Source organism: Sardina pilchardus, chromosome 20 (genome assembly GCF_963854185.1).
Source record: "Sardina pilchardus chromosome 20, fSarPil1.1, whole genome shotgun sequence".
Lineage (NCBI taxonomy): Eukaryota > Metazoa > Chordata > Actinopteri > Clupeiformes > Clupeidae > Sardina > Sardina pilchardus.
In genome coordinates, this window is record NC_085013.1 from 14158868 (window position 1) to 14173289 (window position 14422).

General features: G+C 48.8%; 1 protein-coding gene across 1 annotated transcript in view; it reads left to right on the top strand.

Annotated features, from left to right (window-relative positions):
* Positions 1-14422, top strand: part of dlgap2a (discs, large (Drosophila) homolog-associated protein 2a) — a 158979-nt gene that overhangs the window by 92335 nt on the left and 52222 nt on the right. The window contains exons 8-9 of the mRNA XM_062523513.1: positions 11302-11714; positions 11790-12518. Of these exons, the coding sequence (XP_062379497.1) occupies positions 11302-11714; positions 11790-12518 (1142 nt within the window). The remainder of the gene's footprint in view (positions 1-11301; positions 11715-11789; positions 12519-14422) is intronic.

Consider the following 14422-nt stretch of genomic DNA (forward strand, 5'->3'; position numbering starts at 1 on the left):
TACACTCTCAGATATGTGCCAGCTGCTCCCCCATGAGCCTTTGCTGTTAGAAATGCAAATCAGGGTGGAAATGACATCACAGGGACTTTAATCAACTTCAGCAAAGGCGCAGCAGATGTTCTGATGTTTTCTGAGTCAGCGCAGGGCATTTAAATAGACGCCATGATGCCCGCGATGCACAACAGCTCCATAAAGATCTCTATAAAGGCCCAGACAGCTCCATTGCACAGGTCCACTCACGCCATTGTGATGCATTTAACATCTTCCAGTGAAAACTGTGGCCTCAGGAGATGCTCTCAAGAAGAGTTTATCTGAGCATCATGGTCTTGTATTAATTGCATTAATATAGTGAATACTGTGGAATACAGTGTGTACTACATGCAGTATACTGTATTGTACGATGATAACATTGGGATTTGAGACCACTGGTAATCACCCTCACAATAGAATTGCACAGTCCTAAATGGCAAATCCTTTGTACTGTAATTGGTCATCCTCCTTAAATTTGTTGAATATCGATTGTCCCTCTGATTCTCTGTTATTGTAAAGAATGTTATTCTAGAGATTCTTTAGAATCCTTTCCTGTGGTGTGCTGCATGGACTGCGTTCCTTCCTTCCAGAGAGGGATTGGCTGAGCTGAAGGCCCCATGTCATTCTGAACATTTGTGGGAAATAGAACCTTAAAAGTAAGTCAGGTTTTTGGTATTGGAAGCTGCCAATTCACATGCCATTTCCCCAGCTAAGCCTATAGAAGTGACAGCGCATTTGGCGTCCCAGTAATGGACCCGGGCGCACAGCCTCAGCTCACCTAGCCTACCTCCAGGTAAATAAAGGAAATAAACGCGGCGTCACTCGTGCAGTCAGAGGACACACCAATGGGAGTGTGATGTGGCGGCGGAGGTCACAGGCAGTAAATCAGCCGTTTATCACCCCGCCGCTCTCTCCCTGCCCTCCTCCCCTCCCCCGTCACTCTCTCTCTTCTCCTCTCCTCTCCTCTCCGCCTCGCTCCTCTCCTCTCCTCTCCTCCAGGAAGTGATGTGTGCAGTCGCTTCGGCGGTGATTTGAGAGGGGGATAAAAAAGCAGGGAAGGTGATTTCTCGGTTTAGCGTTTTACGGGTTTCACTGTCGAGCATCAGAGGAGAGCAATGAACCATCATCAGGGCCACCCTGGGCAGTAAATAAGACGCCAATGCAGCCCCATATCTCATTATATTTTATATTACATTATTATTTATCTAAATTTACAGCTCATCCCTAAAGAGTCCATTTTAGGTGAACACTATTGGTCCTGAATGTCATTCCTGGTCCATATTTGGGCACAGACATGCTGTGTAAATTATGCAAATGCCCAGAGAGGTGAAGGCATTTTTAGAGGGTGCTTCACCTCAGCACACTCTCTCCCCCCTGCCTGCTCTGTCTTGCACCGTCACGGTGGTGACTCGTATTTATCACCCGTGACAAGCAGACTTCTGACGTTTATGAGATGCGTATTTCATATTTACAGCATTGTTCCTTTTTTGTTAGCATATTAGCAGGAATCATTCTGTCCTTTTGTCAACCACCTGTGTAGGTGGTGTCCTTCACGTTTGCTTGGGCGGTTTCACTAATATGATGAATTTATGTTCTCCCACACCACAGTCACAGATATCTTTATGATTACAGGAAGAGTTACGTCTGAGAGATCAAACTGAAATATAGAGTTGTCTTTTTCTGTTGTCACAATCAGAGATCATTTTAAAAGAAGCACGTTCTGTAGCATGTGGACATGTGTGGGCTAGCATGGTGATGTGTGTTTCTAGTTAGCCATCTGTTTCCAGGCAACCTTAAGTGGAAGGCTCAGTGTGGTGATATGACAACCTCTGTGTCTGCCTCAGGAGGCTCTCTGCTACTCGAGGGGGAGACTGAAAACATGGCCGCTCTTGCACTGCTGTTGTGGCAACCTGAAAGCCAATAATTGGAAGTCTCACTGTGTCAGCCCTCCATTCAAATTCTCTCTCTCATTCTCTCTCTAACTCTCTCACTTCTGCTTTTCTGTCCTTTTTCTGTCTTTCTGCCACCCTGTTTCTACTCTCCCTCCAAACTGATCTACGGTCAGTCATTCCCACATGCCCGCTGACTTGATTTGCTCATTCGGTTCAGTGTGACACTTGTGAAATCCATACAGAAAACACATCGCAGTCAATTTAGTGTGTCTCTCATCTCAGAGACATCTCATCGCGCAGACAGGTGAAAAGTTCAAAATAACGATCAAAAAGATAGAGGAGCTTTATTGAGTAACAAATAGGACTGAAGACCAGTTACAAAAAAAGAGAGAGAGAGAGACACACACAGACATACACACAGACCATAAAGGAAATCAAAATGAAAAGAAAGACACAGAGCCCTCTGGTCAGATGTCGGGGCTTATTTTACATGACCCCTGGGGAGAAGTGGACGAGGGCGGGCATTTTTTTTATACAGATTTTTTTATTTTTATATTTTTTGATACAGCGCCATGCCGCCCCTCCTGGCTCAGTCCCACCGTGTCCATTTAAATGGGACTATAGATTGCTCTGTCACTCTCGCCCGTGCAGCTGTCCACCACACTAGCACGCTGGGGTGTGGAGCAACACGTGACAGGAGAGGAGGTGGCAAGTGTCGCTTCATGTGAGAGCTCCACTCTCCCCCTTGGTCTCCGGCTGCGGGCACAGGCTCAGTCACAGGCCCACTCCAGCACGGCGTGGATGGAGGACGCTTCGCCCATGCTGCTTAGATGGCATTTGGGCATGAGAGGAAGAGAGGTGGAGTGGCATTCGCCCGCTCCGTGCTCGGGCGCTCTGACGGGCCTATTGTTTTGGAGTTACATTTGGTCAAATGGCAGCGACGGAGTCACATCTCGACTTTCACGAGGGTGGAAGCGGAGAGTCGGTGAAGAGCAACAGCACTGTCAGTGCCTCCCATTCTTTCCTGTCTCTCCCCCCACACAGCTGAACACTTCTCCTCCTCTGAAAAATAGACCCGGGCTCTAACAAAGCCACGTCTGTCAGCCTCCATCCATAGTGCAGCAAAAGTAAAAGCCCTGATGTGTGTAGCGTGGAGCAAAAGATGAAAAACATGCTCCATCATTTTCAGAGATGTTTTTTTTTTTTTTTTGGTTGTTGTTGTTAATGCTTGGCACCGCGGAGGGGGAACAGTCTCTCAGTTAGGACATTTACTTTGTGTCTGTGCTGCCATCGGAGCCCAGGGGGCCGCTAACGAGGTTACACAAGCTGGCATGATCTGCCCGTAATGAAATTTGCAGCGTATCTCCCTCTCTCAGGTGCGCCAGTCGCCCGTTTCGCCGGTAAAAAGGGCTCCGGCAGGCAAATTGACTCGGCGAGCGCTGTACGACACCCCCTCCCGCGGGAGACGGTGCGCTGTTAATGACTTTGTTTCCCGGTCCCGACGTATCGCGTATAAGGGCTCGGGGAAAAGATTGGCACGAGACACGCGGCTTGCGCACGCTTTTTTTGTTTTTCTCCGAGAAAGTCAGACCCGGAAGGAGCGTAGAACCCTCGCACACGTATGTGAACGCAGCGTCAACGGCGGCGCTGACTGGCGATGAGCGTCATCGCTCAACAAGGTTATCAACAGTGTTTCATTAAGTGCTCTTTGGGGCCTGGTGCATGGGCGGAGGTGCTCCGTTTTCTTTTGTATAATTCATTTGCGGTGTTCTTTTGGAAGAGGTCAGTAGCAGCCTTCTCATTTCACTGCCACTAAAGCAGCCTGTAAAGAACTGGGCCCTTCACTTACTCTAATTAGATTGCGCAGGGAGATGTGCTTTCCTCCTCCCCTCTACCCTTGCGGCCACTGCCTCACCCTCATCTCAAACGCTGTTGTCGTGTGTGTGTGTGTGTGTTTGTGTTTATATGTATGTGTGTGTGTGTGTGTGTGTGTGTGTGTGTGTGTGTGTGTGTGTGTGTGTGTGTGTGTGTTTATGTGTGTGTGTGTGTGTTTGTGTTTATGTATGTGTGTGTGTGTGTGTGTTTAAGTTTGTGTTTGTGTTTGTGTTGGTGTGTATCTGTTTGTGTGTGTGTGTCTGTGTGTGTGTGTGTGTGTCAGTGCTCACGCTTGTGTATTTCCATTTGTCTGTTCGTTTACCACCCTGCACAATCATTACACTTCATGTTGTGATTCACTCATTAAGCTGCTGTCACTGACAACAGCAGCCAAATTTCTTTTTTTTTCCGGTTTTGTTCCTCACATCTCTCTTTATTAAGCCTCCATCAGACAAAGCCAAAAGATATGAGCGAGATAGCATCAAAGCAAATGATTTAACACACTGACTCTCCTCTCCGGAGTGCAGTATGGGGAGCTTTTAAAAAGACAGTATTATGATCTGACCCACATGCCTATCAGTTCCATCTTCAAAGTCATTAGCTTCAGCCCAAAACCCCGGCACACGGCAGGTGGGAGGGGGGGGGGGGGGGGAGATGAGATCAGGGGCTGAGCCAGGATGTTCTCTTGGGGAGGGATGTGTAGGAGGGGGGTCTGGTGTACAGTACAGAGCTAACCTCAACTCCGAATGGAGAACCATGGCTGAGATACGGATCTTGGACAGGACTGCGGTTTGATGCTGAGTTTCAGCCGTGCGCCGTCATACGCAGACTCATTCATCTCCTGATCTGCTGGGGGTTTTTTTTAACGTTGAGAGAACCTCTGTGGGTGTGGCAGATACCGACTGCCGGAGGTTATTTCTCCGAATCCACGGAGGAAGATTTGACGCCCCGGCTTTCTCCGCAGCGGCGTTGGTCGCCATGACAACCACACGTCTTATTTTCGGCTCCGTTGAGGTTCTTGGCTGCGAGTGCATCCTTGAACGTTACATAAGGGAATTACTCACACAAGGGGTTTCCTGTAGGAAAAAGGGCCTCGGTCAACTCCGCGGCGGAGCAGAGATGGGAGGCGTGTTTGCGCGCGGCTTAACTTCGCTCGCCGCGCCAGAAGTTAGGAGCGCCTCTCACATCAGCTGTGGCCGGCATCTGTCGGGACAAATCACTTCATCACCCACAACATCTTGACCAACAGTCACGGATAGGGACGTCATGTGGGCTGGCCTTGAAGCATGTGACTGTGCAATTCCACTTGAATAACACATAAAAGAAAGAGTCCATAAGCCAGTGTTGTTTACTAGTGGAAATAAGACACTTGTCTCCTAATTGGAATAGTTCATTGCTGTGCCCAACCATAGCACCTCAGAGCAGTGTGAAGAGTGGCTCTCCTGACGGTGCCTTTGCTGCAGAGAGCTGAGCAAAGCACTGATAACAAAGCTCGTCACCACGCTGCTAATTCCCTCTTTATGATAAGCATTTTGTGCATTCAGCCACTCTGCTTATCACTCATTCATTATCTGTCACAGCAGGTATATGGGGGAAAAAATGAGACCGCCCTTGGTGTGTGTCTGAGAGTTCTACAAATGGAGCTTTTTTTATATAAAGGAAAGGGAAGGTAACAAAAGGGTTGTTCAGGCAATTTTCTGTCCTTGTCAGACAGATTTCCCGGGATAAGGTGTTAAGTTTGATAGTTCTGCATGTTAAGCCTCTGAGAGATGCCAGGAAAGCAGGAGAGCTTCCCGTTCCATCACAGGTGATGGTGAGAGGGAGGCGAATTGACTGTTCCATCACTGATCCCTGAGTGCTTTTATATGGTGGGCTCATCACGCAAAGTACACTTGTGTCGTGCTGGTTGGAATGCGCCACCATAAAAGGCTGTTATTTGCATCTTCAGTGTGCCTTTATGGTGTCCTTGTGTACTCGTGTAAGGTACTTGCTGCTTTTTTGCATTAAAATTGTATGTAAAAGATGGTATGTTCGTTATGTACATTGAAATTGTATGTAAAAGACGATATGTACAGTACGTTATGTGCGTTGAAATTGTATGTAAAAGATGTTATGTACGTTATGTACGTTGAAATTGTTCGTAAAAGATGTTATGTACGTAAAAGATGGGATGGTCTTATACATACAATTTCAAGTCGAGTCATGTATCCCCACCATGCTAGGCAAGCACACCTGGTATAATATCCTGAAAACTGATTACGCTGTTTGACAGATGTGCTCATGCGGCCAATTGTTATTTGATCACCTAGGAAAACATGCACTTTTCCCATCTGACAACACGAGCTAGTGGCGAATTACCTCGGCCCGGATTACAAAAGGCTCCTCCTGGCACGGCAGTTTGCGATTGCCTATCTTCGCTCTCAGCGCCTCACGCCGAGGACGGTGTCGTTTCATTGCTGCCGGCACCTGCCCTCACCCCCCTGCCGAGCAAGAGATGGAGGGGTGTTGGGGATGGGGTGTGTGTAGAGGGGGGGGGGGGGGGGGGGAGTGAAAAGAAGGTGGGGGTTGATTGCACCATCTCACGCTGTTATCACGCAGCGGGCATACGCACATCCGTCTTCATCCAGTCGGCGAGCGTGAGGCGGCGGGCCAGATCTGTGAATAGACATCGCAGGGCAGCGCAGCGGGGGGGGTGGGGGTGGGGGGGCGGGGGGGGGGGGGGGCTGAGGGGCTACGGAGGGAACTGAGCAGCCAGCACGCCCACAATGCTCCCATGATTCTTAAGAGGCATTTATACAGCGGCCAAGAGCAGGCGAAAAAGGAGAGGATGGGAAAAAAAACCGAGATAGCGCGGTGAATCAGCTGAATGGGCCCCTGCTCTCCATCTCCACACCGTGTTGTTTAAAAAGTGGTGCTCAGCATCCCTGACGCATTGTTTGGGTGTGAACAGAGAGAGTAGGGATTATCTGGAGATCGCAAAACGCCCGGTATTTTTCCCGGCTTTACACTTTTCCTCACACGTGTGAATTGTTGTAATATCAGTCCTCAAAGTCAAAAAACAATTGTTTGTTATCCTCTTTAAGTCTATTGCAAGGTACCTGAAACTCCAAATGGACTTTGTGCCACCTATCGTGAAAATTGCCAAATTATCAAAACATTTAGAGTGTGCTGAAGGACTTGCATAAGGAGTAATAGTAACACAGTTGGCCGTGTACTACAGAAGAACATTTATTGCAGGCACTGCTCTGTTACAGTGAACGAGAAAGTAAATCTCTTTGAATGCTCCAATAATTGTAGGTTAACACCCAGAACCAGGGACATTTAATTACAATAGCTGACCAGGCCCGGGAGGAAGAGTTCATATGAGACAATGGCAATACATTATTACTGTGAAAGCTCATTATAATTCAAACGCCTCGCTGTGCTGGGAGACAAGGCCCACCCTCATTGGTGTTGCTGACTAAGGTCTTTGTGGGACGAGGGGAGCAGTATCTTTCTTTATAGAGACGAATTTCTTTGTTTGGGACCTTGCTGACATTGATTTGATTTGTCCTGTAACGTTGGTCGGCAACACTGTCACACACTGGGATTGTCTGTCATAGGCTCTTTGTCTGTCACGATGATCTGATCTGATCTGGACCTAAAAGAAAGAGGTGGGTGGACTGCAGTATGTGTTCCTAACCCCCCCCCCCACCCCCCCACCCCCCCACTCACACACATACACACAAACACACACAGAATCTAATTGCCGTGGCCATTGTCGGTCCCCCAGGGGTTAAGGACACGTTCTCCCCGCTTTGATTTTCTAATGAAAGAGGCAAATTCCAGGGAGAGCGCCTTTAACCTTTTGAGAGATGGATAATCAAGCCGCTTTATCGATCGCTTTGTTTACGCACAGTGAAGACCCGGTGTCCAGCTTTTAGGGACAACTGCTGTTGTTGAGCCAAATAGAGATGTCTTAGTCCTGGCTGACTTCAGAGGCTTTGCCAGAGGAGCCTAGTAGCAAGATGCATGAGCAATGAGCCCTCTATTGGATTCAAAGCATTTTGTGTAAACCAAGGTCATGGTCAACATACTGTTAGTCACCATCTTAGACTGCTGCAAATGCCATAAAGGCAAGCATGGGGAGATTGATGAGATGTTCTGCTGAAGTCTTTGTCTACCTTGGTCTCTCTAGGATGTTTTCACACAAGTAGAATGCCAGATCCATTGTAGTAGCTTCTCTATATAGTTTGAAAACGGCTACTAGAGCTGCCAAATCTACAGATCGTTTACTTCAGCATCCAAGTTTTTGGCTCAATTCTTTTTTTTCAACTTGTTTGTTAAGTCCAGTCACTGGTGCAAGAGACAGAAAGGGATCGCGCCCTGTCACACTCACTCTAAGAAGACGCACCGCTATTTCCATGCTAGTGCAGTGGAATGAGCAGTCTGTGTTAAATGGTGTAGTTTGGTATGCGGGTAAATGTAGGGTTGGATATCAACTTCAGAACGTCAGAAGTGGATGTTGATCAGAGAGGGGTCAGTGAGTGACACGGGCTTGCTTTACTGCATGAACCTGATGGGTAGAGAGAAGTTCTTTGAGCTAAAACTGAAATGTTCAGTGAATGGAATATTTTGCCTAAAATGCCTGGGCCTCATCCCAAGTCATTTACAGTATGCAAAACCCACAGATGAATAAAAAGGTGACAACTGTACTTGGATCCTTAAATTGTGACAAGGCATGTGTAAGATGGACTAGGCTGGGATGATAGATGTTAATTTAGAGAGTGCCAGTGCAGTCTATGTTGGATTCCACTTTGCTGTTAGGCGAGGGGTTGCTGTTTTGATGTAATGCATGAGATACTGCAGTTGTAACACTCCGATCATTGGGATCGTGCTGAAAGTGCTGATCATGGATGCAGTTTGTCAGGATCTGTGGCCAGCCCCCCCTCTCCACCCCCTCCTCCCCTTATTTACAGCAGGTGACTCTTGTGACATTTGTGATGATGAGCCCACATTGGATCCCAGAGCTTTGTCTCGCTCTTCTGACGGCCGTGTTTACGTGCGAAGCCTCTTACAGTCTGGAGAAAGTCCAAATGATGTGCAGTGATATTCCCTCATATGCAAGCTTAATGATGGCAAGTAAATGCAGCGGATTCAACATGCACTAATGAGGGAGAGGAGAACGAGCAAGGACATTCTGACATTATAAACAAAAGGCCCATTTTCTGAAAAGCATAAATGAATAACCGAGGGCCGTTAAGGGAAGTTAAAAGTTCCTGAGGGCCATTGATTGAATTCGCTTAAATCTCCCATGTCTTGCATTTATGGGTGCCGTGACATTAAACATTGCCAGTATTTCCCGAGTTTGCCTGGAAGAGGGAGTGAATTTAACAACAAGAAGGCCCAGGGTTCTTTTTATACCCTTCCTGGCATTCGCTCCCCTTCCTTGAGCCTGATCTTGTTTGATGGGAGTCACAGCGAAGCCCTGCTCTGTGCATCGGTCCCAGCAGAACGGCTCAGCCGGCTACTGTAAATATTCAAGACTAACTTTGGATATCAGCTGCCGAGTCCCATGCCGTCCTCCGCAAACACAAAGAGAAGAGACTGGAGCGAGAAGAGAGCCGAAGCCACAGAGCGTTGCGTAACCTGAAAGGCCCGTCACACAAGAGCGAGAGTTTTTTATTCTTTTTCGGCAAAGTCCAGCGGTCACTGCATGCATGGACACTTCAACCTAGGCGGTCAGGTCATTCAGCAGAAGCGTCTGTCCTATCATTTAGCATGTGATCCATCCGAGGGAGTTGTGGTAATTGGAGCGCTTCTACTCCAATTTGCGAACATTCTCATTTGTGAGTTTGGGCACCAGAGGGAATGATCACAGCTTGCTTCTGTTTTGTTCGATTTTTTTTTTATTATTTAACTCAGATTTGCATTTTCCCATGTTTTTTCATCAGCAGCCATTACCCAAGGCAGCTAAACATGGCCAATTAAAGTGGCTGGGTGTTCACTAAAGCATGCTGGGGTTTCAGGGAGCTGCTCAAACCGCCACATGATGAAAACTGGCTCAGTCCTCACTGTCTTGGAGAAGATGTCAGTAAATGTTGAATGAAATATCGTAATGCTCTGCGAGAGTGTCTCCGAGAGTCGTTCACCTGCGGCCCCTGCGTTTTCACCAGATTAAAACGCGCCCCTTCCGTCGACAAAATATGTGTTCCCACACTCTATTTCCACAGTTTCCCATAAAACATAACCTTCACTTCGGAATGTGGAGGTCTCACCGCCCATGCAGGTCTCTGTGAGTGTAGCTCTCCACTGCAGCTTTTCTGGGGGGGGGGGGGGTGAGTGATTTTATCATGTGGCTTTTTTCATCTTTACTGGAACAGTCTGTGATGGGCGCCGGATCACATGCCCCAGAGCTGGCAGCGCCCATCAATCTGAGCTGATTTACGGACGGCAGCTGATGAAGTACAATCTAAATCCCAATTGTCAGAGAGTGGAATCAGTCTATGCACATATCTCAGCAGTAATTACACACAACCGCATGGTGTTTTTACAGCTAGTCCTCACACGTCTGAAGGTGCATTTTGATCCATCTCATTAAAAGGATCATTAAGGCCCTAACCAATATCTATCCCACTCCCACACTCATACACTGTAATAAAAGCTTATGAAATTGTATTTCTATCCATCTTACTGTATACTAGATAAACTCTGACCTTCAATGTTGTTTTAACTCAAATAAAGGATTATAAATGATTGGCTTTAGTGCCTTGAGGTATATGCTTACATGTGAGAAAAAGTTATATTGATGAGGCTTTGCGTGAAGAGCAATAATATTCTCAGCGGCATGCCTTATCTCCTGAGTTTGCATTGCAAATTATAACCCGGTCAGAGCAACTCGCGAGGTTTGATGACTGCCTTTGATAAATCATCTTCCCGTAGTGACCTTTTGACATGTTTATCAGAGAATAGTCCAGCAGGTGTGAGCAGAACAGTGGTCCGAGTAGGGCCCGAGCTCTCCTCTGATTAAGTTGAACGTGGCCTACCAGTGTGTGTGCCCTTGATGAAAGATTATGGGGGATGTCGTTTTAATCTTGTGCTGCTGCCTCTCAAGGACGTCCGCTGATGCACCTCAAAAGCGCTCTCCCTAAAGCTGGCTTTGACGGATGATGCCTCCCTCCCCAAATGATAGGCTATTATTTTACTTTGCGGCGGATAAATGGAATCGGTAGCGGCTAGCTGTCCCCTCTGCTGTCTGGCACGAGCAGCCAGGAGAGAGAAAACAGGGGGAGGGCAGGACGGCGGGGTGGGTGGTTGGGGAGGTGGGTGACAGAAGCTTGTACTCTTGTCTCTGTACTTTCCATGTTTCAAAACCAACATCTTGTTGTTTTTTCCTCAAAAAGCTGTACCTGTATGCGCATAATATCAGATGTCTTTCAAAGACGTTCAAACCGTGCAAAACAGAGAGTGTTTCAAGGGCAGGCGAAAGTTTCTGACGTTGGTTGTCTCTTTTTGTCATTCGCAGACCAGCAGTATTCATGGTCGCCATCCCAGTACTTCGATGAAGACAGCTACTCTCCCCCTCCCAAGAACATGAAGGGTCTATCCGGCGGCCGGCCTCAGCTCCAGATCTCCGCGCACACGTGCGGCATCTCCGACTGCGAGCACTCCCTGGACCACCTGCAGCATGGGCCGGCCGACGCGCGCCAGTCCTACCTGCTCAGCCCCACCGAGAGCTGCCCGCTGGACCACCACCACCACCGCTGCTCGCCGCGCAGCTCCATCCACTCCGAGTGCATGGTGATGCCCGTCTCCATGGCCTCGGACCACGTGTCCAGCAGCACCTTCCCGCGCATGCACTACAGCTCGCACCACGAGGGCTCGCGGGACGACTGCTCCACGGCGCACGTCCCCGGCGGCGGCGGCGGCGGAGGGGGGGTCGGAGGTCCCGGGGGTGGAGGAGGTGGAGGTGGAGGTGGCGGAGGCGGAGGCGGAGGTGGCGGTAGCGGCAAGATGAACCGCATCCCGGCCAACCTGCTGGACCAGTTCGAGAAGCAGCTGCCCATCCACCGCGACGGCTTCCACACGCTGCAGTACCAGCGCACGTCCACCACGGCCACCAGCGAGCAGCGCAACGAGAGCCCCGGACGCATCCGCCACCTGGTGCACTCCGTGCAGAAGCTCTTCACCAAGTCCCACTCGCTGGAGGGCTCGTCCAAGATGAACGGCACCAAGGGGGGCGGGGACTCGCGCTCCTCGGACGGCGGCGGCGGCCACCACCACGGCCACCACGGCGGGCACCACCACCACGGCCACGGGCACCACAAACACAGCAAGCGCAGCAAGAGCAAGGAGCGCAAGTCCGAGTCCACCAAGCACCGCTCGGGCATGGCCGGCTGGTGGAGCTCCGACGACAACCTGGACAGCGACAGCACGTACCGCACGCCCAGCGTCATGAGCCGCCACCACGTGGACCACATCAGCCACTGCTACCCGGACTCGGTGCAGAGCCACTTCGGCGACCTGTCGCTCAAGACCTCCAAGAGCAACAACGACGTCAAGTGCTCGGCGTGCGAGAGCATGGCCATGGCGCCCGAGGGCAAGTTCATGAAGCGGAGCTCGTGGTCCACGCTGACCGTCAGCCAGGCCAAGGAGGCGTACAGGAAGTCCTCGCTGAACCTGGAGAAGCCCGTCATGCCGCAGGACCTGAAGCCCTCCTTGAGGGCGTGTCATTACCTGCAGGTGAGTGCTTTGGGGGCGCCGTTGTAGTTTTTGTTGATGATTTGGTTCCTGTTTCCTGTAGTCCATCAAGCGTGGACACTGAATAAGTGCGTTTTGCTCTCGATCTCACCCTGGAGTTATGTGGTCCACGCGCACAGAGGCCAAGTCCTGCGGTTCAGTGTGAACGATGAAGCCAAAGAGATAATGAGTACGGCTCAGGTAGAACAGAGGGAGCCTCTCATTTGACCTCAATTGGCCGCAGTAGTCAGCTCATTCAATATTTTATTACGCCATAAATCTTAACACAGATATTCTGCACTATTTAAAGATAATGGCGACTTTATATCCTCAAATGTCATTTGAGCTGTTTACATTAAATGAGGGTGTGCCCAGAGGAAGTGGGAGGCCTAGAGAGCACTGAGTAAATCCAAAAAGGAAATCAAGATGGACTGATTCTTTTAGTGCAAATGGACCAGTAGCCACCCAAAGCCATTGTTTAGAAATATTGCAGACAGTGGGGGCATATTGACTTGCATTGATTGGTCAGCGAGACCTTGTGGTTTTACAGGGTGGAGGTATTTCATTATCCCAAACATTAGCGGTGAGCTCCCATCAGGAGTGCTGAAGCTCTTTGACGGGGGGATGCTAATGGCTCGGTATTATTTCGAAGTCTGCATGTAATGGGATGAATTGTAGAACTGACGACCTGGTGGAAGTCACTAATGACTTTCTCATTGTCGGTTACCTGTTCGGGGCTCTCGACTGGAGTAAGGGGTTTTCTCCTTAGCCCTGCTTGTCGTATCCACGAGAGCGTGCTGTCGTGGGAGAATGCTTAGCTCTTATCGAGGTGTTTTATTGTGTCAAAGCAGGGGAATAGCAGAGGATTAAATGCATGGGGATCAATCCAAACCAAATCATTATTGTGCACTTGGATGCCTCGAGTAATCGTTTTTAGCCGCGTGCGGGATTGTAAGGCTTTAAGGTGCCGCCATGGAGGCGACACTGCTGATGGTGCACTGGAGCGGAACAGGAGTCACCGGTGGCAACATGGAGGGCTTATTTTAAAAACTACACATCCCATGCCGCTCCGTTAAGTCTGTGAATGGAGTCTGATTTATAGACTATAGAGCCTAATATCAGTGTCTAATGTGCAATAAGACCATGTCTGTCTGGCTAATGGGATGCTTTGAGAGAGCTCTATCTGCCACCGCTGTTCTTCTTAAACAGATTGTTCTGTGATAATTACCTGATTATCTCTCGCGGGGCGCTTAGTTCGCTCCATATTGGTTAATCAGATTGAGCGAAATGCCTCAATGTCAATTTATGCAAGTGCAGCCCGGAGGTCTTTGGAAGATCTACATATCTCCCTCTGCATTTATTTTGCTCCTGTGTTGACTGTTGGGTTTTTTGTTCCTCTTAAATGCAAATTGAACCCAAGGAACAATTATGGAGTCATTGCCCAATGACAAGCAGTAGACAGTCTCCCTTAAATCTACCTTAGTAAAGGGCACTGACTGGACGTATTCCTCTGTTGGGGGCTTGATTGCATTTTTGGGGGGTGCTTGATAAACAGATGCTCCAAAAATAGCACTGCAGTATATCACTGGGCTATATTTGGATCCCATTATCAATGCAGTGGCGGTGACGCAGAGTCCTGGGGGAATTTCTGTTCTCGCTCTGATGTTAGGCAGCCGAAAGGTCTTTGGATTCACATTGGGCCAAAATGGGAGGAAATAAAGGTGCTATTTTTGGTCGGCTTTCATCAACAAGGGCAGTCAAGCAGGTAGATTGAATTGTTTTTCAAGGATGGGGCATTTAGAAGGGTCACTTCGACAAGCTTGTTGCCTTGTCTGTCTTCCTTTATTTATTTGCCTACTTACTAACTGCCATACGGACTTACTTACTTTTACTTACTAGTGGCTTAT